At 36.9% G+C, this 25624-nt stretch overlaps 2 protein-coding genes across 2 annotated transcripts in view; one reads left to right on the plus strand and one right to left on the minus strand.

The window, feature by feature from the left end:
• LOC122064861 (splicing factor 3A subunit 2-like) overlaps positions 1-2226 on the minus strand; it is a 6456-nt gene extending 4230 nt beyond the window's left edge. Inside the window, exon 1 of the mRNA XM_042628643.1 lies at positions 2061-2226. Within this exon, the coding sequence (XP_042484577.1) occupies positions 2061-2226 (166 nt within the window). The remainder of the gene's footprint in view (positions 1-2060) is intronic.
• Positions 2227-3371: 1145 nt separating this feature from the next.
• On the plus strand, positions 3372-16196 carry LOC122064857 (serine/threonine-protein phosphatase BSL3-like). Its single transcript, XM_042628638.1, has 8 exons — positions 3372-3397; positions 7912-8071; positions 8155-8253; positions 8339-8538; positions 8642-8717; positions 14983-15118; positions 15195-15334; positions 15445-16196. Exons 1-8 carry the CDS (start codon positions 3372-3374, stop codon positions 15526-15528), a joined length of 921 nt encoding a protein of 306 aa, XP_042484572.1. The 3' UTR covers positions 15529-16196.
• The last annotated feature ends 9428 nt before the right edge of the window (positions 16197-25624 follow it).

Genomic DNA, 25624 nt, shown 5'->3' on the forward strand with positions numbered 1-25624 from the left:
CAAATTCTACAATGTCAAGAATAGAAGGCCATGTCTTCTCATAGTCTTGAACCAAACACCTCAACAAGTTTCCCAAGCTACGATTCACCACCTCTGTCTGTCCGTCTGTCTGTGGATGAAATGCAGTTGAAAAGTTCAGCTTTGTATTTGTCTTCAACCACAATGTCTTCCAAAAATAACTCATGAACTTAACATCACGGTCAGACAGGTCAGACACAATACTAGTTGGCAGCCCATGTAGTCGTACTACTTCCTTGAAGAAGAGCTTTGCAACCTGATAAGCATCAAAAGTCTTATGACAAGGTATAAAATGAGCCATCTTAGAGAAACGATCCACAACCACCATAATGGAATCATATCGTTCTCTAGTAGGGGGTAGTTCAAGAACAAAATCCATGCTAACATCAAGCCACGGTGCATGAGGAACAGGTAGTGGAGAGTATAAACCTGTGTTCTGTTTTCCCCCTTTTGCCAACTGACATACACGACATCTCTTGATCACATGATCAACATCCTTTGCAATGCATGGCCAATAATATCGATCAGCCACCTGTGCAAGAGTCTTATCTTTCCCAAAATGTCCCCCTAATCCTTCTCCATGTAACTCTCGTATGATGTGATGACGTAGGGAAGAGTTTGGGATACAAAGCCGCGTGCCAAAGAACAAGTACCCGTCATGAATAGAGTACTTTAAGTGCTGCCCACCTTGTTGTAACTCCATAAAGACAGTGCTGAAATCAGAATCAGATGTATACTCACCTCGTATCTGATCTATGTTAATAACATGTGCTGAAAATGTGTTCAGTGTGAGCACTTTCCGGCTAAGTGCATCAGCCACTGTATTCTCTTTTCCTGCCTTGTACTTCATAGCAAATACAAACTCCTGCAAGTAGGCTACCCATTTGGCATGTCTATGGCTAATTGATTTCTGTGAGTGAAAGTGCTTCAAGGCCTCATGATCAGTGTACAAAATGAACTCCTTACCAATGAGGTAGTGCCTCCAATGGCGTAGCACTTGGACGACTACATACAACTCTAGATCATAAGTCGAATAGCGCTTCTTGGCCTCATTCAATTTTCGCTATAAAAAGCGATGGGGTGTCCTCCTTGCATTATCACTCCTCCTAGCCCAACATGTGAAGCATCTGTAGCTACCTCAAATACTTTGTCCAAATCTGGTAGGCGTAGGATGGGTGCCTCGGTCATCTTCCTCTTCACAAGAGCGAAGGCTTTGGTCGCTGCAGCTGTCCATTCAAACTTCCCTTTACTCGACTTCATACATTCAGTGATGGGTGCCATTACTGCACTGAAGTTCCGGATAAATCTCCTATAGAAGGAGGCCAACCCATGGAAGCTACGGACTTCTGTTAGAGTCTTAGGTGTAGGCCAATCAGTGATGCTCTTGATCTTCTCCGGATCAGCTTCAACCCCCTTTGATGACACTATAAATCCAAGGAATACAACCTTGGGCAGCATGAAAGAACACTTCTTGAGATTAATGTATAACTTCTCAGCACGGAGTACTCTCAAGACTTGCCTCAAGTGATCCTTATGCTCTTCTTGGTTCTTACTGTATACCAGAATGTCATCAAAATAAACAACCAAAAAGCGACCAATGAAGGGACGAAGGACCTGTGTCATCACCCTCATAAAAGTACTAGGTGCATTTGTCAAACCGAACGGCATGACTTTCCACTCATATAAGCCATCCTTGGTCTTAAAGGCGGTCTTCCACTCATCCCCAGAACGGATGCGAATCTAATGATAGCCACTCCTCAGATCTAGCTTGGAAAAAACCTTTGTCCCGGACAGCATATCCAACATATCATCTAGTCGTGGTATAGGAAACCTATACTTGACTGTTATCTTGTTGATAGCACGGCTGTCCACACACATACGCCAAGAACCATCCTTCTTTGGCGTGAGTAAAGCTAGTACTGCATAAGGACTTAAGCTCTCCTCAATGAAGCCCTTCTGTAGTAACACATCCACTTGCCGTTTCAGCTCGGCGTGCTCAGTAGGACTAAGTCTGTAAGCAGGAAGGTTGGGTAAAACCGAACCAGGTACCAAGTCAATGGCATGCTGTATGTCTCTCATGGGAGGCAACTCATCTGGGAGATCATCAGGGACTAAGTCAGAAAAATTAGACAGGAGCTCTCTGATAGGTGCACTATACGTTACTTCAGGTTGGGGAGTGACTTCCCTAGTAACAAGTGTCATAACCATTCCAGTCTCATGACTTGTGCGTAAGAACTATTTATGGGAAATAGTTAGCAACTCCTTTGTGGGCAGAGCTAATACCTTCTTCTCATTGTCAATGCCCTTCTGATTTGACCTTAATGATCTCTTCCGTCGTATTTCAGCCGGCACATTTACCGGATAGAAAGTTGTAGGAACTCCCTTCCACATGAAAGTACATAGATTCTTCTTCCCTCCAACCATGGCATCATTGTCATACATCCAGGGACGACCAAGCAATACATCTGTGAGTTTCATTGGGATCACATCACACCAAACTTTCTCTTCATATCGGTAAAGTTTCAAAGGAACTGAGCACCTCTTATTCACCTATAAGGTATTACCATTCAGCAAGGATACCTTATAAGGCTGAGGATGTGGGTCAGCTTTCAAGGTTGCTTTCTTCACAAAGGCTTCAGAAACAACGTTGACACAACTGCCACTATCAATGATAATCTGACAAGTATGATCACCTGACTTCATACGGCTGTAGAATATGCTATTACGTCGCCAATCCTCTCCTTTGGTTTTAGCTACCAATATGCGAGTAACAATATTTATTCCCTGGGTATCATCCTCATTAGTGTTTTCCATATCATAGTCATATCCACCATCATCATCATCATCTAAGGGGTAGGGATAAAGAGCTGACTCATCCTCTTCATTGGAGTCTTCAACCTCAGCTACTGCATTAACCCTCTGTTTATGCGGACAAGACTTAGCAAAATGTCCTATCTCTTGACAATGGAAACACTGTACCTTATTACTACCTGTCATGGGTGCCTTTCCTTTATGATCAGCTCGTGGAGGAAAAGTGGATTTTGGAGGTGCTGAGTTACTAGGTTTAGTGGCTGGAAAATTCTTCTTTACCTCCCCAGCTTGGAAACCAAACCTTCTAAGTGGTTGTGTTAGAAGCTCCTCTGCTCATAGGGCCTTGTCAAAACAATCCCTCACTGACTGCACTTCAACAACTCCGATACCCCTGTTGATTTCAACTCGCAATCCTAGTCGAAACCGAGATAACAGTTGCCTTTCATTCTCCCTTATGCCTGTACGAGAATAAAGTGCGTCAAACTTGTTCATGTACTCGGCAACAGTCATAGACCCTTGACAAAGAGTTCAGCTGGTCTTATATGCGAGCTTTGAAGTTGCGTGGCAAGTATTTATCTGATAACTCAAGCTTCATCTCTTCCCAACTAGTAGGTTCTCTACCACGGTCTTCCAACTCTAGCTCATAGGTCCTCCACCACTCACGAGCAGACCCAACTAGCTTAGCACGAGCTAGTTTCATCTTCCGTTCTTCAGGTAACTCATAATAGTCAAAATAGTCGTCTAGTGCCACTACCCAATCATAGAACAATTGGGGGTCATATCTCCCATCAAACTCCTTCAGATCGAACTTGACCTTCTGTGAATCTCCAGAATACCTCTGTTGCACGGGACGCTCAGTCTCAAATTATCCTCTTACATGCTCTTCAAAAGTAGGTTGTGCCACCGGAACCCTCTGTGGTGCTCTCAGATTAGGGTTTGCTCTCCTATTAGTCAACTGAGTAACCACATTCATTGGAGTGTCCACTTCGGGTGTTGTACGTGAACTGCCAGTAGGCTGTTGGGGTGGGGTCTCTTCATTCAACAATCTGGCATCCAATTTAGCCTTCAACTCAGCCTTCAATTCAGTCCGTAAGGTTTGCTGTTCAGCCTTCATCTCAGTCCTCATAGTCTGTAGCATCTCCATAAGAGAAACTAGGGTGGGGGTGTTGTTCCCAGCCATGCTCTGATACCACTTAATGTAGGAATAGATTTGAAAACCAGTCCCAAAACTGCAGGATATTATAAACCAAAGAACAACCAAATAACCACCCAACAATAGACAGCAACAACAGTCCAGAATAATCAGTCAACAGTCCTTAAACAAACCAAAATTACCAGATCCACAATCAGGAATTTCAGAAAGCAGAGTTTGCATCAACAATTAGAAGCTCCAGCAATAAAATTAGAGTAGTTGAATAAGTAGGATAAGAATCAAAACATAGCAGAACCAGATAACCAAAATCAGAACTCGATTCTGGGACAGCAGGTTCTGAGAACAGGCAATCGATCCTAACAAGTTCAGAATCTTCAATAGCAGATGTTTAGGTGACAAATAAACAAATCGGAATACTGAATAGCAGGTCCATTACCTCAGAAAAACATAGGCAGCAACCAACAGTAGCAGATAACACAAATCAGACAATAATTTCTGGGCAGAAATCACCATCGACCAGCACTGAAGAAAACTCAGAAACTGACAAACCCATGGTCTGATCAGTACCAAACTTGGATCGAGTCCCCTTCTTAATGGTCCTAGCAATCGACCAAAATCTCAAAGCAATCGGGTGGCTGGTTCTCCAAAAAACAGCTAGGCCGATAGGAAGGAAAACAAAGAAAACCAACCCAGAAATTTCTGCAGAAAATTCAGATTACTTGCCTGTACTGCTGGAGGAGAGAATCCAATAAGAGAACCAGAAAAGAAAAGACCCACCCGGACTTCTCGCCGCAGAGTGTCGATCGGATCACACACCAATCCCTAACCCTTGACCAAACACAAAGGTTTAGCCATGGAGAAAAACCAGCGGCAGCAGCATGAAGCTTCACTTTGTTTTTAATTGTAAAAATCGTGGCTCATTAAAAGAGCCATCATCTTTATTTATAACAGTGATAGGGGTTACATAAAATAGAAACTAACTTTAGTTTCCAAAAACTGAAATAGGAAACTAAAAATTAGAAACTCAACTAGTTACTAAATCTGAAAATAGAAACTTACAAAATAGAAAGTCCTTTAGTTGCTAAACTAGAAATAGAAACTAATTTATGACTGAAAATTAGAAACTAAATAACCCCATCTAAAAAGGAAACTAAAGAAAAAGGAAACAAATCACTGAATCCCGTATGCAACCTTAGAACCCCTAGTTTAGACCCATAAAAGTAGCCCAATATATTCCGAACCACATTGACTGAAGGCCCAACACGTATACAACCCAACCCTAAGCTTATTCCTAATAAAACAAGCCTATTTTGGTGAAGAATCTGCATCAGAAATATTCAATTCGCCTTTGTTGAATAGAACCCCATGGGTCTCTATCAGGAAACCCGCTAATGCCCTGCTTATGTGGGAGGCACATATGGAACCACCAAGTGGGGTGCTCCTGCATCGAAGTCCCTGCTAAGGTCGGGTTTCTTTGCATTCTGTTCCCCCAGATGGAGATTATGGATATGTTCTGGATCAAATTTCAATGAATCAGAAGGGGATTGGTTGTTGAAAGTCTATGATTTACTGCTAATTTCCTGATTTAAGATCTTAACTTAGTTGAATATCCTGGCTTTGCAAACCTTTGATATTATGCCTAATGAATTGGGTATTTGTTCATATCACAGTTTACTCTGACTTCTGTTTGAGTCCAGAGTTCATTTTACCTAAGTAGTGTTTGTTGCTGGTCTACAAAAAACCAAATAGTCTTCTTATTGGTGGGAAATTTCTATTTTTCCTTCCATCCTGGAATGGACTAGCATTCAATTAGTTCTAGTTTTGGATTTTTACACCACAAGTTATTTGCATATTGAAGAGAATCGAACATACTAAAAATGGAATTTGATCTTATGGCCTTGAAATTTATTCAATTGTCCCAGTGTCATCAGGATGAGGCTATTTTATTTTGTTTTATCTTTTTATTGTTTTACAATAAAGAATCTCTCTTCTAGCTTTAGTTTGGGGATTGCTGATAATGATACCTTTGTGGTTGTTTGAGATTTAAAATGTAACCGCAAGCGTACGGATCAGTGTAGCTATGGGTCGAACGCAGGGAGAGCAGCCACTTTATTTATTTTTTTTCTCTTTTAATAATGCGAAAGTGAACTGATTAATAGTTGTGATCTAATTTTAATTACCGTCCTAAACATATGTATCTAAAATAAAGTCCTAACCATTCGTCATCTAAGAATTTAAAGACGCAAGCCACGCAATTAAAATTAAATAAATAAATAACTGAAAATAAACAACCCACGCAATTAAAAAAAAAAAGAAAAAAAAGAAATAAAGGAAAAAAAATGCTGAAATAAAAATAAAGTAAAAGAAAAGGGGATACAGCTAGAGAGAGACTCACAAGTAGGTTTCTCTACTTAGCCCGAGGGATGCATCATAATATGAGCTTCCCTACTTGACCAGAGAGTCACTCTTACAAGGGTTACTCTACTTGGCTTTAGGGAAAGGGAGACAATTAAAATAAAAACAATAAATTGATGGTTTTATGGCTAAGAGGGGCAAAGCCAACATATACACTAGCCATGAACCTTGGGGGAGAGGGATAGCAATAATGTAACGACTGAAAATAAAAATCCTAAATTAAGAAAGAAAGGGTAGTCAGAAGAGGGAATGAGAGGGGGGAGAGAAGACTACTGAAGGAGCCTACTTACTTGAATCAATGCTTGAACTTGAAAAAAAAAATTGCTCCACGGCTCGTGATCTTGTCACCTAGATCTAAGCCTAGAACTATAACTTAAAAAATTACAACTCAATTGCATAAATCATAAACATAAAAAGGCTGAATAAGAATAAAAGAGTGCTTGCATTAATTGAAATAAAACAAAAGCTATTACAAAAGTGATTGAAGAAAAGATAAAGAAGAACTAAAACTAAAGAGAGAGCAAGAGAAAGAGAGAGCAACTAAAAAAAAACTAGAAGAAGAATGAATTGTCTCCCCTCCTCTTACATGAGTTGTATTTATAGGGAATGGGGAGGTAGGGTAACAAATTTCTCTTTCCTAAAAGAGAGAAACCCACAATTGGTTGTGAGATATTTTGAGACCAAAAGTGCTAAGGTGGAGGAGAGAGAAGAGAGAAATAAATTTTGAGAAATTTCCTATAATTTGTTTGCTTATTTTCTTTCCTTTTTTTTTTTCTAATTTATTTCTCTTCTTTTTCTCCCTCCAAGGAACGATTTTCTTCTTGCTTTATGTGATTTGGACAATCTTTTGGTGGGTGATGATGTGGAGGAGAGAGAAGATTTGGACAATCTTTATTTCTCCCCTTTTTTTCTCTTTCCTTTTTTTTTCTTCTCTTCTCCACGATTTTCTTTGCTTCTAATTTGATGTGGAAATCCCCTCCATGACCTTAGTGCTTTAAGTGAATGAAAAGCAGGAAATCTTCAACAAATTCTCTAAAAAAAACAACCATGAGATTCGAACTTGAGACCTCTTGGTGAGCAAGGGAATTTTGCACATCATAGCTCACCAACTACATAGTTGTTACCAAAAACAAATCTTCAATCACTTAAGGATGTGGTCCATCGATCCTTGTTGGCATTTGGAGTATTCCTTGTACCTTTGAGACAATTGCAAACGGGCTGGTTCTGCATCTCGGTTCAGTTCTGATCCATTATTCTTTTTCTGGCCTGAAAAGAATAATCATTTGTACGGGTGACTAAACGAATGTGTACTTTTAATTGAACACGTCCATTTTGCTCAGAATTTCGTCCTCTTCGCAACCATGGAAAGAAATAGGACCTCTTTACGTGTAAAATTGAAGATATAGCGTCCGATAATCCTTAAGGCCTTGAAAATATAAAACCTGCAAAAAGAGAGTAAAACCCAAGGTAGCACCATTCTAAATATGTAAAATGCATGTTTTACTACCCTAAATTTCACACATAAATGTGCTCATCAGTGGTCAAAGATTTTTTTTGATCTATCCTAATATTTTTTATCTGATTTACAGTTATATCGACTATCTATTCCTAGGAGATTATGTTGACCGGGGACAACACAGCTTGGAAACTATTACTCTTCTGCTTGCCCTGAAGGTACAACTTGGGCGCATTATTGTTAATTTTTATACTCCAATGTTTTTTCTGCTAAAATTGAGTTGATGATTCTTATTTTCCAGGTTGAATATCCCCATAATGTACATTTAATTCGTGGGAACCATGAGGCAGCAGACATCAATGCTCTTTTTGGCTTCCGGATTGAGTGTATTGAGCGCATGGTATTATTTAATACACAAAATATTTTTATTTGCTGCTTCTTTTGTATCAATTTGTTCAGCAACAGACTTTTGTATATGCTGACAGGGGGAGCGGGATGGAATTTGGGCATGGCATCGCATAAACCGGTTATTCAATTGGCTTCCTCTAGCTGCCCTTATTGAAAAGAAAATCATCTGCATGCATGGTGGTATTGGTCGGTCCATAAATCATGTAGAGCAGATAGAGAACATTCAACGCCCGATTACGATGGAAGCAGGCTCTGTTGTTCTAATGGATTTGTTGTGGTTGGCATTTTTCTTTTATTGTTTTCCTTTGGTGCTTGTTTTACCTGTAATACTTCACATATGTTCTGTTTGTCATATTCTTATCTTGCTTTCCTGTTTTCAGGTCTGATCCAACAGAAAATGATAGTGTTGAAGGATTACGACCAAATGCTAGAGGTCCAGGTTTGGTCACTTTTGGGGTGAGTTCATCTTCCTTTTCTGTATTCTTTTTATCTTGTAGGATCCTGCTCCTGGTTATGTTTGGTCTAATATCGGCATCTTCAGTGAGGAGCTAGTACCATGCAACAATTTATTTCAAGAAGGCTAGATGAGTTTGTTATTCGATAAGGACTTGATGGTGATTGGTTGGTGAAAAAATTGTTGAGATGATTGAAAATCATGAAATTGTACTTCTCTATCCTTATTTTTTTGTTCTGGGGTGGGGGTGGGGGTGGGGTTCGCAGAAGTTCCTTTTCTGTTTTGTGAAGGAGCGGGCACAGTATGTTGTTTGTATTTGTAACTTTTCTTTCTAAACGAGTGAGGTCACTTTTTTTGCAAATATTTCTTGCAGCATGCATCTAGGGAAACTTGGTGTTAAGATGATGAAGCTCAAGCGGCCATTAAGGCTAAGAAATCTAGTTTTAAAACTTGGTAAAGGACTAAGGATGGAGAGGACTAAATTTGCTAGAAATGAAAGCTAAGAAGATTGTAGAAAAGCAAGGACTAAGAAATACGAGGATCTCTATAACAATTTGAGCACCAAGGAAGGCTGAAAAGATCTGTAAACTAGCTAAGTTGAGGGAATGGAAGAGTAAAGATTTAAATCGTACTTGATACATTAAAAGTGAAGATGATCTACTATTGATAAGTGATGAGGATATTAAAGAAAGATGGAAAAACTATTTCTATAACTTACTAAATTAAAACAATGCAAGTAATGGTGCTTTAGAATGTTGCAATAACTATCAAGAAACCACAAGTCTTAGATATATACGAAAGCTTAGTGTTTGAAGTAAAGGGAGCTTTAAAGAAGATGAAAATAGATGCTATTTATTTGCTGAGGAGACTAATGGAAACATTTAGAGAATGTAAGAAGGATCTCCATATGGTCTTTATTGAAAAAGCTTATGATAAAGTCCCTAGAGAAGTGTTTCGAATAAATATGTTGACATAGTTTAAAATATGTATAATGGTGTAGTGACTTGTGTAAGAATTGTGGGAGGTAGGGTAGTGAATTCCCAATTACAATTAAATTTTATCAAGGAGCACCTTTAAGCCCATATTTGTTTTTTGCGCTTATCATTGATGAGTTGACTAAAGATCAGACCCTTAATGTGTGTTTTTTGCTGGTGATACTGTTTTGGTGGATGATACAAAAGCAGGGATAAATGTCAAGTTGGAATTGTAGAGATTAATCTTGAAATCAAAAGGTTTTTAGTATAGTGAAAAAAAAAAGAGTATGTGGTGTGTAACTTTAGTAATAATAAGATTAAAAGTGAAGTGAAAATTGATGATATGGAGATACCACACAGTGGATTTTAAGTACCTTGATTTAATCATAAATAAAGAAGGAGAAATAGAGGATGATGTTGAACAAAGAATTAAAATAAGGTGGATGAAATGAAGGGGTGCGTTTGGAATGATGTGTGACAACATATTCATTTAAAACTCGAAGGAAAATTTTATAGCACAACTTTATGACCAACAACAATGTATGGATCTAAATGTTGGGCAATGGAGAAACAACATATAAATAAACTTATTGTAGCTGAAATGAGGGTTTTGAGATGTATGAATGGTACAACTATCAAGGATAAATTAAGGAATGAACAAATTAGAGCTAATTTAGGAGTAGCTCTGATACATGATAAGTTGCGAGAAGGTCTTTTAAGGTGGCATGGATTTGTGCAACGGAGGCCTTTGAATGTCCTCCTGTATGGAAGGGTGATTTGATTCAGATTGAAGGAGCTAAAAGAGTCAGGGTAGCAAAATGACTCTAGGAGAAGTGATGAGGATAGACATATATAGCTTAGGACTAGTAACAAGTATGTCTTTGAATATACATGATTGGAGAAACAGGATCTATGTATCCGACCACAATGTAGTTGGGATAAAGCTGAGTTGAGATGTATTCTTCTTGTGATTGAATGGTCCATCTATGATTAAGGCATTGTTCTATTAGAATCCTTTTGGTTTTATTTGTAGATGTATAATTGCTAACAGTTGTTCAAGGATTTCTGGTTCAACATAATTTCACTATTTGAAGTATGCCCAGAGTATTATATCATACATCTGTCACATAGTTAACTCAATTTGGTAATTGCAATCTTGACAATTAATTTGACTTTTGAAGTTTGTGTTTATTCATGGTTGTCTAGGTATCGCCTAGGTGGTGCCTAGGCGTCCATGCATTTTGGTAGGGGCCTGGGTGATTGTTGCCTTAGTGTAAGCCGCACCACTTATTTATTTGTTGTACAACAATTATTTATACCAGATATTATTTTAGTATTTAGTTAAGATATTATTCATAACTAAGCAAATACCCTCCTATTTGAATGCAATAAAAATAATTTAAAATTCAAATTTCAGAAGGATAAAAAGTCAACCCCCCTAGTCCAAGAAAAATTGATTTTTTTTTGTTGGAGGGTGATTTTCAACTTCAAATGCTTGGTTTTTTTTTTCTTCTCAATTCTGAAAATATCATAAATCCTATCATGTTAAAACATTGCTAAAAATCAAAAGTGTGGTAAAATAATCTTTTATTTTGATGTCCATAAAATGTATTTTCGTTCAGAAGATTTTAACAGCATTCACGCAGTTTAAAATAAGTTTGACCGGAACATAACATTGTCATTGTAACTTAGATTTAAGTATCTTAAACTCGTTGAAAAGCTGGTATTGTATTCTACCTAATACAAAATTCTCATGTAATAATAAAATCATTTGACCAATCAAACTTATTAAAGAACAAAAACATTTCTCAAAGTGTTAATTTTCGTTGACTTTAATGTGACTTAATGTTGATTTTTGATGACTTGACGTGGCTTAATGTTGATTTTTGATGACTTGATACGGCTTAATGTTGATTTTATATGATAATGCATATGTTGCATGGTAAATAATGTTAGAAAAGAGGGGAAATAAAAAATCTTGGGGGCCTTGGTTGTCTAGGTGGCTGCCTTGTCACCTAAGTAAGCGCTTAGGCACCCCTCTACTGCCTTGGGTCGCCTTGACAACTATGGTGTTTATCAACTGTCAACTGTCATATTTAGGAAATCAACTTGGATATGTTCCTCTGAACTATGACTGCCGGATACAATCTCAATTTTCACATTAGGACCTTGAGAGCATGGATGTTATAAAGGTCTGACATTTTCTGTTGTTGAAACTGATTTTGCCACTTCTAGGATATGCATTATGTGGAGTCTGTTAAGCATTTATTGGAGAAAGAAACCAAAAAGTATCCCGTCATTGGGTGGAATTGTTATACAGTAAGGGTGGTTCTAATGCCACCTTGGTGAGTACCAAAATGTATGACAAAGTGATGGTTTCACTCTAAGAAACTCATTTTCCTCTTGATACCTGCATCCCATTAATGACCATCATAAGTCTGTCACCATGGTGAATTTTTAACTTTTATGGTAATCTTCTTTGGTGACCAACCACATTGTCCGGTCTTTAGTCGCTGTTTTGCCTAATGGCCAAGCATCGTTTTTTCTTAACTGTGTGGTTAAAGGTATATTTGCTCGATTTGGGAAATGAAAGTGTGTTCTTGTGATAGGAGGTTGTTGCAATTGGACGTATTGTGTCATTCAAACCTCATTTAGGGTAAATTTAGTGACATTTTTTGGCAAGATCTAAAAGGAATCCATGAGAACAACACTTGTACTTGTTCTTAAACCCCCATCCTGGGGGGTTTGGGTGCTAAGCATCAGCAAAGAGTTGGCTGACCTCAATCTCCAAACAAAATAAAGAGACATTGTACAGCATAGAAGTGTTGCCCTTCTAATCAGATGAAGATATCTCCTAGGCCTACCACCAGATCGGTCATGCAGCCAGGTTATCATCTTCTGCAATTCGCCTTTAATGATGGTGTTTTGTTATCCATCTGAACAGGCTATTTCCAGTCCCTGGATAATGGATATCAGCCCTGCCGTAATTGAATCTGCCGTACCAATGGGATCAAAGTAAGGCAGGAGAAGTGCCCCATCATGATTCCTTAAAGCACCTCTAATACCCGTAGTGCCTCGGTTACCCCAAGAGTTACCGTCAATGTTTAGCTTTGGGAAGTTGAGCAGAGGAGGGACCCTTCCTCCAAGAAAATTCGAGGAATGCCATTGCCTCAAAAAAGTAGTCAATGGTAATACCTAAAGAGGTGTCAAAAGTGATGGTCCACCTGGATGTTTTCAACATGATAAGGTTGATAACCTCCTGCATCGGTCTCACTGTCCTCTAAACATCATGTGGTTTCTTCCTCCTTTTCCCTTGGTAATTGATTGGTGGAAATCTGTGAGATCTTGTATTCCTTAGGAGGATTCCACACACACAAAAGATAAAAAAAGGATCAGAAATGGGCCCAGATGGCCTTGGGAAGCTACAGTAGATGAAAATATGACTGCAGGACTCCCCCACTCATGATGCATATCATGCATATAGCTTGGGGAAGATATGATTCCTCTCTTCTGTAGTTTTTGAGATGCGCTTACCTTTTCATGACCTACTTTTCAGTCTACTTTTAGGGCCGAGCTGGATTTGAAACAGCGTAGACATATTGCCAACGAATTTACAGTTCGTCCCCATTAACCGCTCAGGCATCGACCCAGCAAAAATCAATTCTAGGTTTATTGATAATCTATGATCAACTTCCTTTTGTAGCACCCTACCCCCAGGGAAGTTGAATCCTCGCTGCCTCCTTGAAAGATGGGCTTAAAGCTTCCAAATTAGTTTGAAGGGATAAGCCAGGTTGTTATTCTGGTGAGAAATCGAGGCAAAGATTAAGGACCTTGAAGTAAAAGAATCATCACTCGTAAGGGACCACACATGTTTGTTGGCTTCTTTTAAATATCTATCAATGATCTGTAAGTTGCAATCTCTCTCAAATCCCTTCCTAAACCTGAAGTTCTAAAAACAATGTAATTTGATGAAAATTGAAGCTCCACTGTCTTGGCATGACAGAAAATTGTCACTGTTTTAAGAAACCATGGCTGTAGCATGATCATGATGGGGAGTGAGGAAGTTGAACTTAATCTATGTTGTGGAAAGTTGCCTGATGCCACTCATGATCAAAGATTTGGTAGTTTGGGCAGTTGAGAGATAAATGTCTGTTGTGTGTTTTGTACCTTATGATGTTTACAAGTTATTCTGAATTTTGAGAGATAAGTGTCTGTTGCATGTTTTGTACTTTATGTTGTTTAATTTCATTCAAATAATGTGAATTGTTGTACAACACTAGCTTCAGAAATTGGCCATAAATATTTAGATTCTGGTTTCAAGGAAAACCTCTTCCATCTGATGGATGTTCATTTTTCATTCACTCCCTCTTGTTGATTGGTCCACTGCAATAAAGAGAAGGGAGAAACTATGGGTCACCTATCTCCGAAGTTTTACCTGACAACAGATACCCCTTTTTCAGGATGTTGGCAATATCCTGACTGTTGGACAGGTCAAGGTCTGGATTGAGCATATTCCAAATTTCAGCTTCAAATACAATCACTTCCCTCCCATGTAATGGCATACATCCCTCACCCCAATATATGTCCATGCACCACCTCGTAGTCCGCAGCACCCTCTTTATAGTCCTGGATTTTATTTTTAACTTTTAATTTTTAATTTTTTGTCGCCTGTGACTTCGGATTGAGCTAAAACTTAACATATGGGCAGGGGACCTTGGGGTGACCCTCTTCACAAAATTGGGCGCCAGCTGAGCTCTGCCACGTTGCAGATTTTTACTTGAGGCATAATCTTGGAGGGTCACCTAAGTGTGTCCATTAACAAGAGACGGAAAAAAGAATTAAAAGTACTTTGGAGCTATAATTATTGTTGTTCATGAGATTTCTGAATTTCTCTGTCTTGCACTTCTACGGTTTCTTTCATAACTCAATTCTTTGCTCTTGAGATTTTACTAGAATGGAAAAAAAGGAAAAGAAATAAAAACCCTAGTCTCGTGCTCCTCCAGTTTCTTGCTTCAACTTAATTTGATGAACCCTTGTCTTTGCTATTTTTTTTATGGTCCAGTTAGTCCTGTTCTCTGCAATGCCAATCTTTTTTTGGGAATACTGCATTTTCCTTACAATTTTTTTTTTTGTTAATTTATTTATGGGCAGGGGAACTCTGCCGGTCTGGTGTAGAAAGAAACACACTGCTGTGTCTGGGTGTTTCCTGCACCAGACCGCCAGGGTTCTTTTTCCCTTTATTTATATACTATTAGAAGTGGGTGCTTTTCTCTGATAGAGTTTGGTGTTGCAGCCTGATCGTGTCATGGAATTCTGCAACAACAATGATCTCCAGTTGATTGTTCGTGCTCATGAGTGTGTGATGGATGGGTTTGAGCGCTTTGCGCAGGGACATTTGATTACTCTTTTCTCTGCTACCAATTACTGCGGTATATTGCACTACCCTCTCTACTGTATGGAGAAACTGCTGAGTGAGATATCTCATTTTGTTCTGTTACTATATAGGTACCGCAAACAATGCTGGGGCAATCTTAGTTTTAGGAAGAGACCTTGTGGTAGTCCCAAAGCTCATTCATCCATTACCTCCAGCAATTTCATCACCAGAAACATCACCAGAACACCATATTGAAGATACATGGATGCAGGTTTGAACATGGTTTTTTCCTAACATTCTTTCACTCTTGATAGACCTCTTATATATAACACGAGACTTTGGTGAGGATTGACTTGTTTCGTGTGGTTTCTATGAGATCAGGAGCTTAATGCTAACAGACCTCCAACACCAACTAGAGGCCGCCCTCAAGTTGCAAATGATCGAGGTTCTCTTGCCTGGATTTAGGGTCTCCTTTCAGGTGTTTGATATTCTTTCAATGGCCTCAGAGGCCTGAGGCTAGTTCCACCAGCTGGGTTGTGCTGGTGGTGTTACATGAAGCATGATGGCTTGAACTTATCTGGAATTCCGAAACATGCAATCATGTCCATGATTCAATTGAGGTTTTCACCACAAGCCTCAAGTACCTTCGGCATATGGTGGATTGGCAAAGCGGGAGTCTGATTGGAGCTGAGTCAAAGTCAAGGTTGCAGGTAGTGGGATTGGTTGATTACGTTCATCAAAGTATCAAAATGACTCTGCATATCTCTCCAGAGCCTCTTGTACATTGAGCCATAGACAGGTAGAAGTTACATTAAAGTTCTTGTTTCTCCCAGTTGGAGTGATAGTCATTGGGTATATCTCTCATTAGTTATTATTCTTTTTGTTTCCCCCACCCTCCCCCCCGGTTCCTTTGTCTCAAGAGGACATATGGGGTCTTATATATGATGGTTAGATAATATAAAATCTGTATGGGCGTCCATGTATCATAGAGTTGTTGGTAAGGTGCAATCAGTGTCTTGTGTAATTTTCTTCGTGCTGTTTTGTACAATGTAGCTTTCGTGTGAAAGGGATATGACTTTTTGCTTTTTGTTGAAAAGTTTCTGAGAAAAAAAAAAAATGAGGAAATTGTGTTACGAGAGGCTTTGTTTTGTTTTCTACATTGTGAGGGAATTGTTTTGGTTAGTTTGACCATATCAAATCTGTGCAATACTCCGTCTGTTGGATTAACAACTGTTCTAGAATCTCTATTCTGATTCGATGGCGATTTGGTGCTTTTTCTCTAGTCTATCTCTGGGTTTTCTTGAATAGATTTCCAGTGCCTATGGTTGCCTTGAAAATTAGCTCCCAATTATTCCGTCTATGTTCTGTCCGTGGTCCCAATTCATGGAGTGTGGAATTCTGAGCCACTGATCAAGTTTCTAAAACTCGGAAATGGTCACGGTCACGGTCAAGGCTGAAACCGTTCTGATTTTGTTCTGGAACAGATTGAATCAGACCATATTGGACAGATTTACCCTATATTTTTTTAAAGAAAATATTAGTTTTTATTATGATTTTACCTTTGAATTATGTGGAATGGGATTAGAAAAGATCAGTCATGGTTGGTCGAGGCCGATATCGTACCAATCTGGCCACTATTGACCGTTCTGTTTTTTAGAACCATGACACTGATACATCTGCGTCCTAAATGCCAGAGTTGTTCAATAAATAACGCCTTTATTTGTTCACCTATTTAAGCAATTGGGTGAGAGATTGTTGCTTGGCTATGTGGCTGCTGCATCAGCATAAGGGTTAATGAAAGCCTGCATAGGGACATCAACATAAGACTTTTTAACTACCGGGGGGTGGGGATGAATTTTGTGCTCCTGTGTCTAGATGCAGTAGCTATGAGATTTTAGTTTTTATTTTCCTTTCCTTTATATGAGAGATAGTTTTCTTTCAGCTGAAGATTAAAATCATAGATAATTGGACTTTATGATTGGATTTTTATGTTATCATAATTTCCCTAGTGAAAGAAAAGCTCCTCCATACACTAATCAAATGGTACCGGAGGTAGAGGGGAAGAATTCCTCTTCCGCCGGATTATGGAATGATTGCCTTCACAAATTTTCAAAACTGACATTTAGGCTGTGTTTGGTGATCAAGAGAAAGAAATGAAATGAAAAGAAAAAAGAATCTAGAAAAGAGAAGAGAAGAAAAGAAAAGAATAGAAAAGAAATGAAATGATAAGAAAATAAAAAAGTATGCATGTTTGGAAGCTAAGAAAAGAAAAGTTTTTATATTTTCTTGTGTTTTTGGTAAGATATTTTTTGCCAGCAAAAGAAAATTTCACTGTTCCCAAAGTAAATTTGAAATTCAAAAAAGAATTTTCTCTTGAATTAGGGCGTCAAGCAAAAGAGAATTTTTTAAACAAAAAAGAAAATTATAATCTTGTATTTTTTTTTTCTTTTCTTATCTTGGCTATCAAACATAACCTTAGGTCCGTTTGGCTAGAACGGAAGTAAAATCAAATAAAAATTTTAAAAATAGGCAAATTTACATCCACCTCCCTTCATGTTTGCCCTTATTACATCCACCCCCTCGTGTTTCATTTATTACATTTAAACTCATGGTATTAGTTTTTGAAATGGAAAAGACGATTTTACCTTCTTCTTCCTCTCCTCTATTTACCCTGCTTCTTCGTCGGCCCTATTTTGCTGTTTCATCACAATCGCCATGTCTTTCAGAGCACTGTCAACTCTATCTCCAGCATTAATTGCAGCCCAAAACAAAGGAATCACCCTCTCCAGGTCTTTGTCCACCAGCTGATCGAAACAACATAGAAAGATTTAGGTTTCCATTAACTAAAACAGAAAGAAACATAGAAGAATTACAATTTTGAACTGATTTTGGGGATCTTGGGAGAAAAATATTGTCAAAACCCATGAAAGCTTGCTGCTTGCTGCTTGCTGCTTGCTGCTTGCTGCTTGCTGTTTGCTGCTTGCCTGAATGTTTTTGGCCTTGACATAAGACGTTGGGACGCTCCATTTGGAAATCAAGGAAAAGAAGACATAAGACGTTGGGACGTTCCATTTGGAAATCAAGGAAAAGAAGGAGAGAGAGAGAGAGAGAGAGAGAGAAATAGACGGGAGGAAGGAGAAGGGTAGAATCGTCTTTTTCATTTAAAAAACTTATACCTTTCTCATGGTGTTAGTGTGAGTGGGTTTAAAAGTAATAAACAAAATGCGAGGAGAGGTGGATGTAAAATTTTCCTAAAAAATAATTGTCAATAATAATTGGGTGAGGGATCGACATGCTGTTCTCGTACATTGACATCAACTATTCTAAAGAAATCTCTTTCATTGGGTGTGGGAGTGTACTATTGGTGGACCATTTATTAAGGAGAGACAAAATGCGTGAGAGTTCTTATATATATATATATATACATATCGGGTGAGGCATATGTCTTTTTTCCATAATAGTTATATTTAACGCAAAAGGCTTGCTATATGTGATATTTATATTTAAAAAAAAAATTATATTCTAGCAAAATGATTCTTGATTGGACCAAAAAAAAATAAAAATGAAAAAATTCTTGACATGTATGACTCTTTAATGGTCTTGATTTACCGTGTGTTAAATTTTAGGTTCAAACTAATCATTTATTTTATATCATATTATCATGCTATCATATAAAAACATGTACTCATGTTACGTGGCTAAATTTTTATTGGACTACTTTACCATTTTTACTTATTTAAATATGTTATCTTTTTCATTAACTCTTTTTTCAATCATTTTCATTTTTTCAATAATAAATATTATTGGTACCCTTTATATTTTTTTAATATTTAATTATTCTCTAAAAAATTAATTTCTTTATTCTTCTCAAGATCCCTTTCCTTATCTATCTCTCCCTAACTTTTCTATTGTCCTTTTCAACCTTTCCCTCCTCTCTCATGCTGCTCTCTTTAAAACCATATAAATTAGGATTTTTTTTTTACCAAAAAAATAAAATCTATGTTTCCCTCTTAAAAAAAAAAAAAAAATCTCACATGCTTCTATATTTTTCTCTTTTGATTTATATATTTCCTTAAAAAATCCTATATTTAAGGAATATTTTTTTATCAAAAGAACTGTCCTCTCTTTAAAACTCTTCGATATTCCTATCCCTATATTTTAGGAATTGAAAATAAAAAAATATATTTAAGAAGACATCCATTTTAAGAAAGAATCAATTTTACTTATCTATTTTGGTAGTAAGACCAAGTGGAAGCAAGGATCAAAATCATCCAAGCTTGGGCAGCAAAAGGGGACGGTTTTTGGGATCTTTATCTTATTATTTTTTATAATTATTTTGTTTGCTATGGAACCCTCTATTGATTAGGGTTCTCAAATTAGTTTCTTTATTGGGAGTCTCCTTATTTGTCTCTACCTTTCTTTCTCATTTTAGTTTTACTCCTCCTCTCTCTCTCTCTCTCTCAAAAAATTTTATTCCTTTAAAATTTAATCTCCTTATTTGTCTCAAATCTCAATATCAATTTCGTGGCTTAATATCATATTAGTCTCCTTATTTTCTCTCTCTCTCTCTCTCTCTCTCTCTCTCTCTCTATATATATATATATATATGAAATATCTTCCTTCACTCTTGATAAAATTCTTTATTTTATTCCTTTCAAAATCGGTCTCCTTATTTGTCTCAATATCAATATCATGACTTAATATTTTTTTTTGTTTTATTTAATTCTAAATTAGTCTCCTTATTTGTCACAAACTACCACGCCCTTCTCTCTCTCTCTCTCTCTCTCTCTCTCTCTCTCTATATATATATATATATATATAAATATCTCTCCCGCATGTATGGCCAATAATTTCATGCTACCTTTTTTAGTAAATAATTTCAAGCCATCATATCCATAGAATCCATCATTCTCCAAAATTTCACACAATTAATTCATACCATTAGGGCTATTATTCGATTCCCTAGAATCCAAAAATCCCAACGTTTTCATACTTCTCTTTACTCTTGATGGATTATTTGGTTGATCAATATTGTCTAACGGATTTTTTTTTCAAGGTATTTCCCCCAAATTCATTGCCCTTAAATAGTAGATTCTTAATTCAATGGTATGGGTTCTCAATTTCTCCTCCTTTTGATTGTAATTTGACCTTCAACTTGCAATTTGCGAGAGCAATCCTCAACATGTTGGACAAATCAGTAGCATAGTAGTAATATTGGATAAATTAGTAGCCAGATGATAAGCTAAGTTAATTTATGCTTTAACAGTCATCATTGGCTGCAAGTTCTTTTCCAGTAGCTAGCACTCTTTCCCCTCCTTTCTTCATCCCCTTATTCACACAACCCAGTGGTGCTTCACCCCGGTAGTGCATGCTCATGTTGTCTTCATGTTGTGCTACCACATTGTCATCTTTCAAAAATAATGTAAAATTTCTCCATGAATACAATACAATTGGATGAAGTTTGTGACCCTATTATGTTTAGGCAACTTGATCCTACATCACTTTAAAAGTTTCTAGAGGAGATTTTTGTAGACAAATCTTGGAGGAATTGGAATGGTGTAGCCTCTTGCTTTGACACTTCAGTTGGGTCCAGCATTAGTGGATACATTCTCCACCAGATGTGGTATAGTTAAACATTGATGGGAATTTTTTTTTGGTAATTCAAGCCCTTTGGTAATTGGAGTGTTCATGGGTGCAAAATTGTGTTACTCTCTTCCAGTGGTTAATGATGTTGGAGCTCTCTTTCAAAAGTCAATTAACACTGAGTTACGATGTTAACCATTCTCTCTTTAAGTTTATTTAGTGCAGGGAAAAAAAAAAGGAGGTTAAAAAAAGGGAAAAAGAAGAAAAACTACAATTCTGTAAGTTAATCGAATTTATAGATGGTTAAAGCAATTCTTTTTGTTCTAAGCTTCAATTTCTTCTCAGTTTTCTTTATGCATGATTTAGATTGACTTTTACCTCTATTTGCAACCAAATTATTATCTGTGATTTAGCTCGTCGTTCCAGCTGAAAATAATATTGTTTCCCATGAAACAAGTGTATGCAAGGGTTGTTTCCTCAGTCTTTATGAAATATTTTCTATCACTCTTAATATTACTCTTTATTTTATTCATTTAAAAAAATTAATCTCCTTATTTGTCTTAATATCAATTTTGTGGCTCAATAACTTATTTGTCTTGCTTGCTCCTCCTTTGGAACTAGCAACTTGAAACCCCCCTAACAGCACTTTGGTTCTCTCCCTTGCTCACTCTATGGCTTAATTTTCTTTTATTTTTCCTGGTGTATTACCTAACTTCAATTGTTTATAGATGAACTAGAACTACTTTCTACTGGTGGATTTGTTGTTCAAATTCATAGGAAAGGCCTCCATTGATTTAAAGGATTTATTCTCTTTTTACATATTATTAGGGTTTTGTCATAAAACCTTTCCTCTTTCTCTAACTGCCTGTTATAGGGTTGTGATCTGCCCTTACATTCCATCCTACCTGTGGCTGTGAGCTCCATTTTATAGTGGTGATTTTAAATATTTTAATTTCACTTCGAACTTAACTTTTTGTATCTGTTTATTCTAATTTACAGTTTGTTGTTTGTTTCCCAGATTGGGTTTGCAATTTGACCTTTAGAACAAGGATCAAATGCTTTAGAAATCGTTTTGGATTCGTTGTTGAGTGCAGAGAAATGATGGGTTCACAACCAACGTAGTGTAAAGAAAGGATCAAATGCTTTAGAAATGTGGTCGTTGAGTGCAGATATCAATTTTCCCTAATATTTTGGTGATTGTTTAATTACTTCATCTCTTCTCACATGTTCACATGGGTTTTTTTTTTATATGGATCTTTGTGAATTAAACAATAAGATGCATGCAGGAAACTCTCATTGTTTTTTATTTGTACAAAATCTTGATCATTTTAGGGATGTTAAAAACTAAAAAACATTGTCCAGGCTCCCAAATAATACTATTTTCTTAATAATTTGAAAATTTTGGATTGGTATTTAATCTATTTTTGTAGCTGATGTGGTTATGTTTTATGAGGAATTCTCAGTATTGGATTCCAACTATTTATCTCAGATTAGATAGAGGAGATTAGATGTTAGTCTAATTATTATTTTTTGTTCGTTCAGGTTCAACATACATTTTTGTACCTCCCCAAGTTATTGACTTGAGACTATTTGATGGACATTCAGAAGTTTTGGCATAATAAATTGTCTTTATTTTTGGATACATCTATAAATACTAATATAGGTTCTCAATGATTTTCGTTATTTTTGAACTATTATGATCTCATCTACTTTCTTGATGTAATTTATTTCAACTTCTTTTAAATGCTTCTTCACTAATGCAAAATTGAGGCAATTATCTTTATTATGGTTTGTGTATATCTTTATTATGATTTTTTCATCTCTTTATATTATTTTTTGCCCTTAAATTTTAAGGTGTTAATACTCATATCTTCTACCATAAATACGTCCCCTACATCTCCCTTCATTTTATCTTATGCCCCTTCTTATCTTTATCTTTCTATCTCACACACATATCATATCTCCCTCAAAACAAAGGCATAAACTTGTGACTATATAACTAAGTAGTACGGCATTGGATGTATGTCAAAATAATATTTTATTTTCATATATTCATTTATTCTTTAATTTTTTATTTATCTTTATGTTTTTCGCATTCAACTGCCCTTTCTTGTAGCAATGCTTATTTAAACTTTTAGTAGTATCAACTCTTCTCTCTCTCTCTCTCTCTCTCTCTCCCAATGTAAGACAACACATATAGCTTTGATTTATTTGTAGTAATTTCTTACCCCACATGCATCTGCACGTATAGTTTTTACTAGTATATATATATATATATATATATCAATGGTTCTTCATTGTAGTGATTAATTTTTCTTTGTTTCATATAGTGCGACTAATTCTACTTGGATTGAAACTTGAAACATGAAGAGGTTGTGGGATCTTCTTTGCCCACCAATTTCAGTTCTATACTTTATCTAAAAAAAAAAAAAAAAACTATGCAATTCTCCCTTAAATTTTACTCCTCGATCTCATTCAAAGTATCAATGAAAAAAATTTCAATACGGAGGCAGAAAAAGAGATAATAATAACTTGGTCCCGAATATCTACCATTATACCTACAATGATCGATCATACAATTGCTATTCATAATGGCAATGGACATTTGCCTATTTTTGTAACAAGTCGTATGGTAGGTTACGAATTGGGAGAATTTGCACATACTATAAATTTTCAAGGACATGCAAAAAATAATAATAAATGAGTGATTCGGCATATTTGGATTCCTATATATCAACTCATGTGGTACTTCATCATACGATTTATATAGGATCAATCTGTCTATATATCATCATATAATCAAGAAAAGCGTTGCTTGGAAGAAGCTTGGCAGATCATTATAAAAACATCTGTCCTTATAACAGTGTCCTTTTAGAAGCTTACCGCTTTCTTGTTTAGTGTCTCGGATTGGACCTAATTACTATAATTCTCTGCCTACGGATCAGTCGAACATTTTCACAAATTTTACGAATAGAACCCCTGATTTTCATATTTGTCATTCCTTACCTGAACTCCAAATCTACTCATTTCCTTTGAAGAAAATCAGTCTCTCGAACTTTTGGACCTCGAATCAGTCTTCATCATCTAGGCGAATTCGGTACTATTGGAAAGTGAATCAGTAATAAAACCTTCACTTCATGAAAACTTTTTTGTTCTTTCATTCCATGTAACCTCCCTGAAGTATCAACTAATGGAGGAGTGGTATTAGACAACCCACCTTTCCTCTCTTTTTAATGACATAATAAAATTCAATTATCCTATTTGATGGTATTTATATTCTAGATAATAATTGTAAAATTTTTCATTTTACATTTTGTTGCAATTTTATATAATTCACTTTTCTTTTAATGGAGTGACTTTGGGGATGAACTTTTAGTTCATTGGTAGGCTGTTAGGCAGCCGCTCTCTACCTTAAGTCTAGGGAAGATCACTGGGTTCAACTCTCCTACAGTCCTACGTTTGCCCCTTTCTCTCTTCTTGTTCTTGTTCTTGTTCTTGTTCTTCTTTTTTTATTTTTTTATTTTTTATTTAATTTATCTTTTATCTGCTATCTTATTGAGTGTTGCTATTGTGGGCGTTAAGAGGACCAATGACCTCCTACTCATATATTCATATACACTTATTTATACATGTATACAATATGGTTAACTCTTCACGCCAAAGCTGTCACTACTCGGCTAAACTAGTGTTCGTCCCCACCTCCTTGTTGTAGTATTGCAATTTGCAAGAAGTATGGTTCAGCGGACCACCCCCTCTCCCTTTGGGTCTTTCCCGACCTAGTGGTCTGGTGACTTTGGCCCCATTCTAATTTTTTTAGTTGTCATTGAGTGGATGAGATGTGCAATTGAGGGAAATGCACGTAGTATTAAGTGTGAATCCCGGGTTTATGGTACACATAGCTGGCAACTTCAGATCTGATGGCCCCCTTAATTAACCCTCTTAACAATACATTATCTATATACCAAAAAATAAAACAAAACAACACATTATCTATCAAGAAGAAGAGAAGAAGAAGAATGCAACCCCCACGACGTCATAACGATGCAACAAACGTGTCAGCCGCCCAATAAAAATATAAATTTTACAAATTTCAACTGGTCCTCAGTTCCCACATTACATTGCATTCGTTGTTGTCTGAGTAGTTGAAGACTCAGTCCGCTGCGTAAAAGGATGAAATGATCACCCTATCCTGGGATGGGTTCCTTTGTTGCGTGACAAGTTGTGTAACATATATTCAATGGCTGGGAGTACTTTTGGCTGTATATCCATGCCTTGAGCTCTATGTATGAGGGTTCTCAATCTTTGGCCCTACTATACAGTGTAGTGCGCTATAGATGAGCCCGATCCCCCTGACCTGCCCTATCCCCATGAAATAAAAATCCCACCCTGTTGGATGTTATTGTGTGTGTTCTCATTGGCTCTCTAGCTTTGGTGTTGGTATTATTCAACTTGATAGCAAAGTTGTTCCTAGAACTTTATGGGAAGAAGCCTAAGACCACACCAAAACACAAGAAAAGTTGAAATGACCACCCCCATCCTCATGAAAAATGGAAATTTGATCACTTTTGATACATTCGCATGTGTTCACATTGGTTTCTGCAATTGTGTAAGGTCACATTGCCTTTTTAGGTAATTTCCTCCCGATTTTATGGGAAAGTGTTTTCTATGGGATAATACAATTCTTATGTGCATGCAAGGGCCAATTGGAAGACACGAAGAAGCATTCACAAATATGTCATTTTTTCATTACATGGAAATGAACCAGTCATTTTGCCCTCAATGAATCTCGGAGCAATGGCCACACTCACCCACCTGAACCTTTTTCCCACATTTTTATGTAGAAAAACAGAAGATGATTGCCGTGAGGGCAGTGTACAAATTCCTAAGCATGTTCCTTATCACATTTTTGCCAATACCAGTGGACTATGAACTCTCTATCATTTCACAGTATGAAAAAGAAAAAAGAAAGAAAATAAAA

Source organism: Macadamia integrifolia, unplaced genomic scaffold (genome assembly GCF_013358625.1).
Source record: "Macadamia integrifolia cultivar HAES 741 unplaced genomic scaffold, SCU_Mint_v3 scaffold1796, whole genome shotgun sequence".
In the NCBI taxonomy this organism is placed as follows: Eukaryota; Viridiplantae; Streptophyta; class Magnoliopsida; order Proteales; family Proteaceae; genus Macadamia; species Macadamia integrifolia.

Coding starts and splice junctions, on each gene's coding strand:
- LOC122064857 (XM_042628638.1), top strand. CDS start 3,372: ATGCGAGCTTTGAAGTTGCGTGGCAA. Junction 8,072..8,154: donor CTCTTCTGCTTGCCCTGAAG/GTACAACTTGGG, acceptor CTTATTTTCCAG/GTTGAATATCCCCATAATGT. Junction 8,539..8,641: donor GTTCTAATGGATTTGTTGTG/GTTGGCATTTTT, acceptor TCCTGTTTTCAG/GTCTGATCCAACAGAAAATG.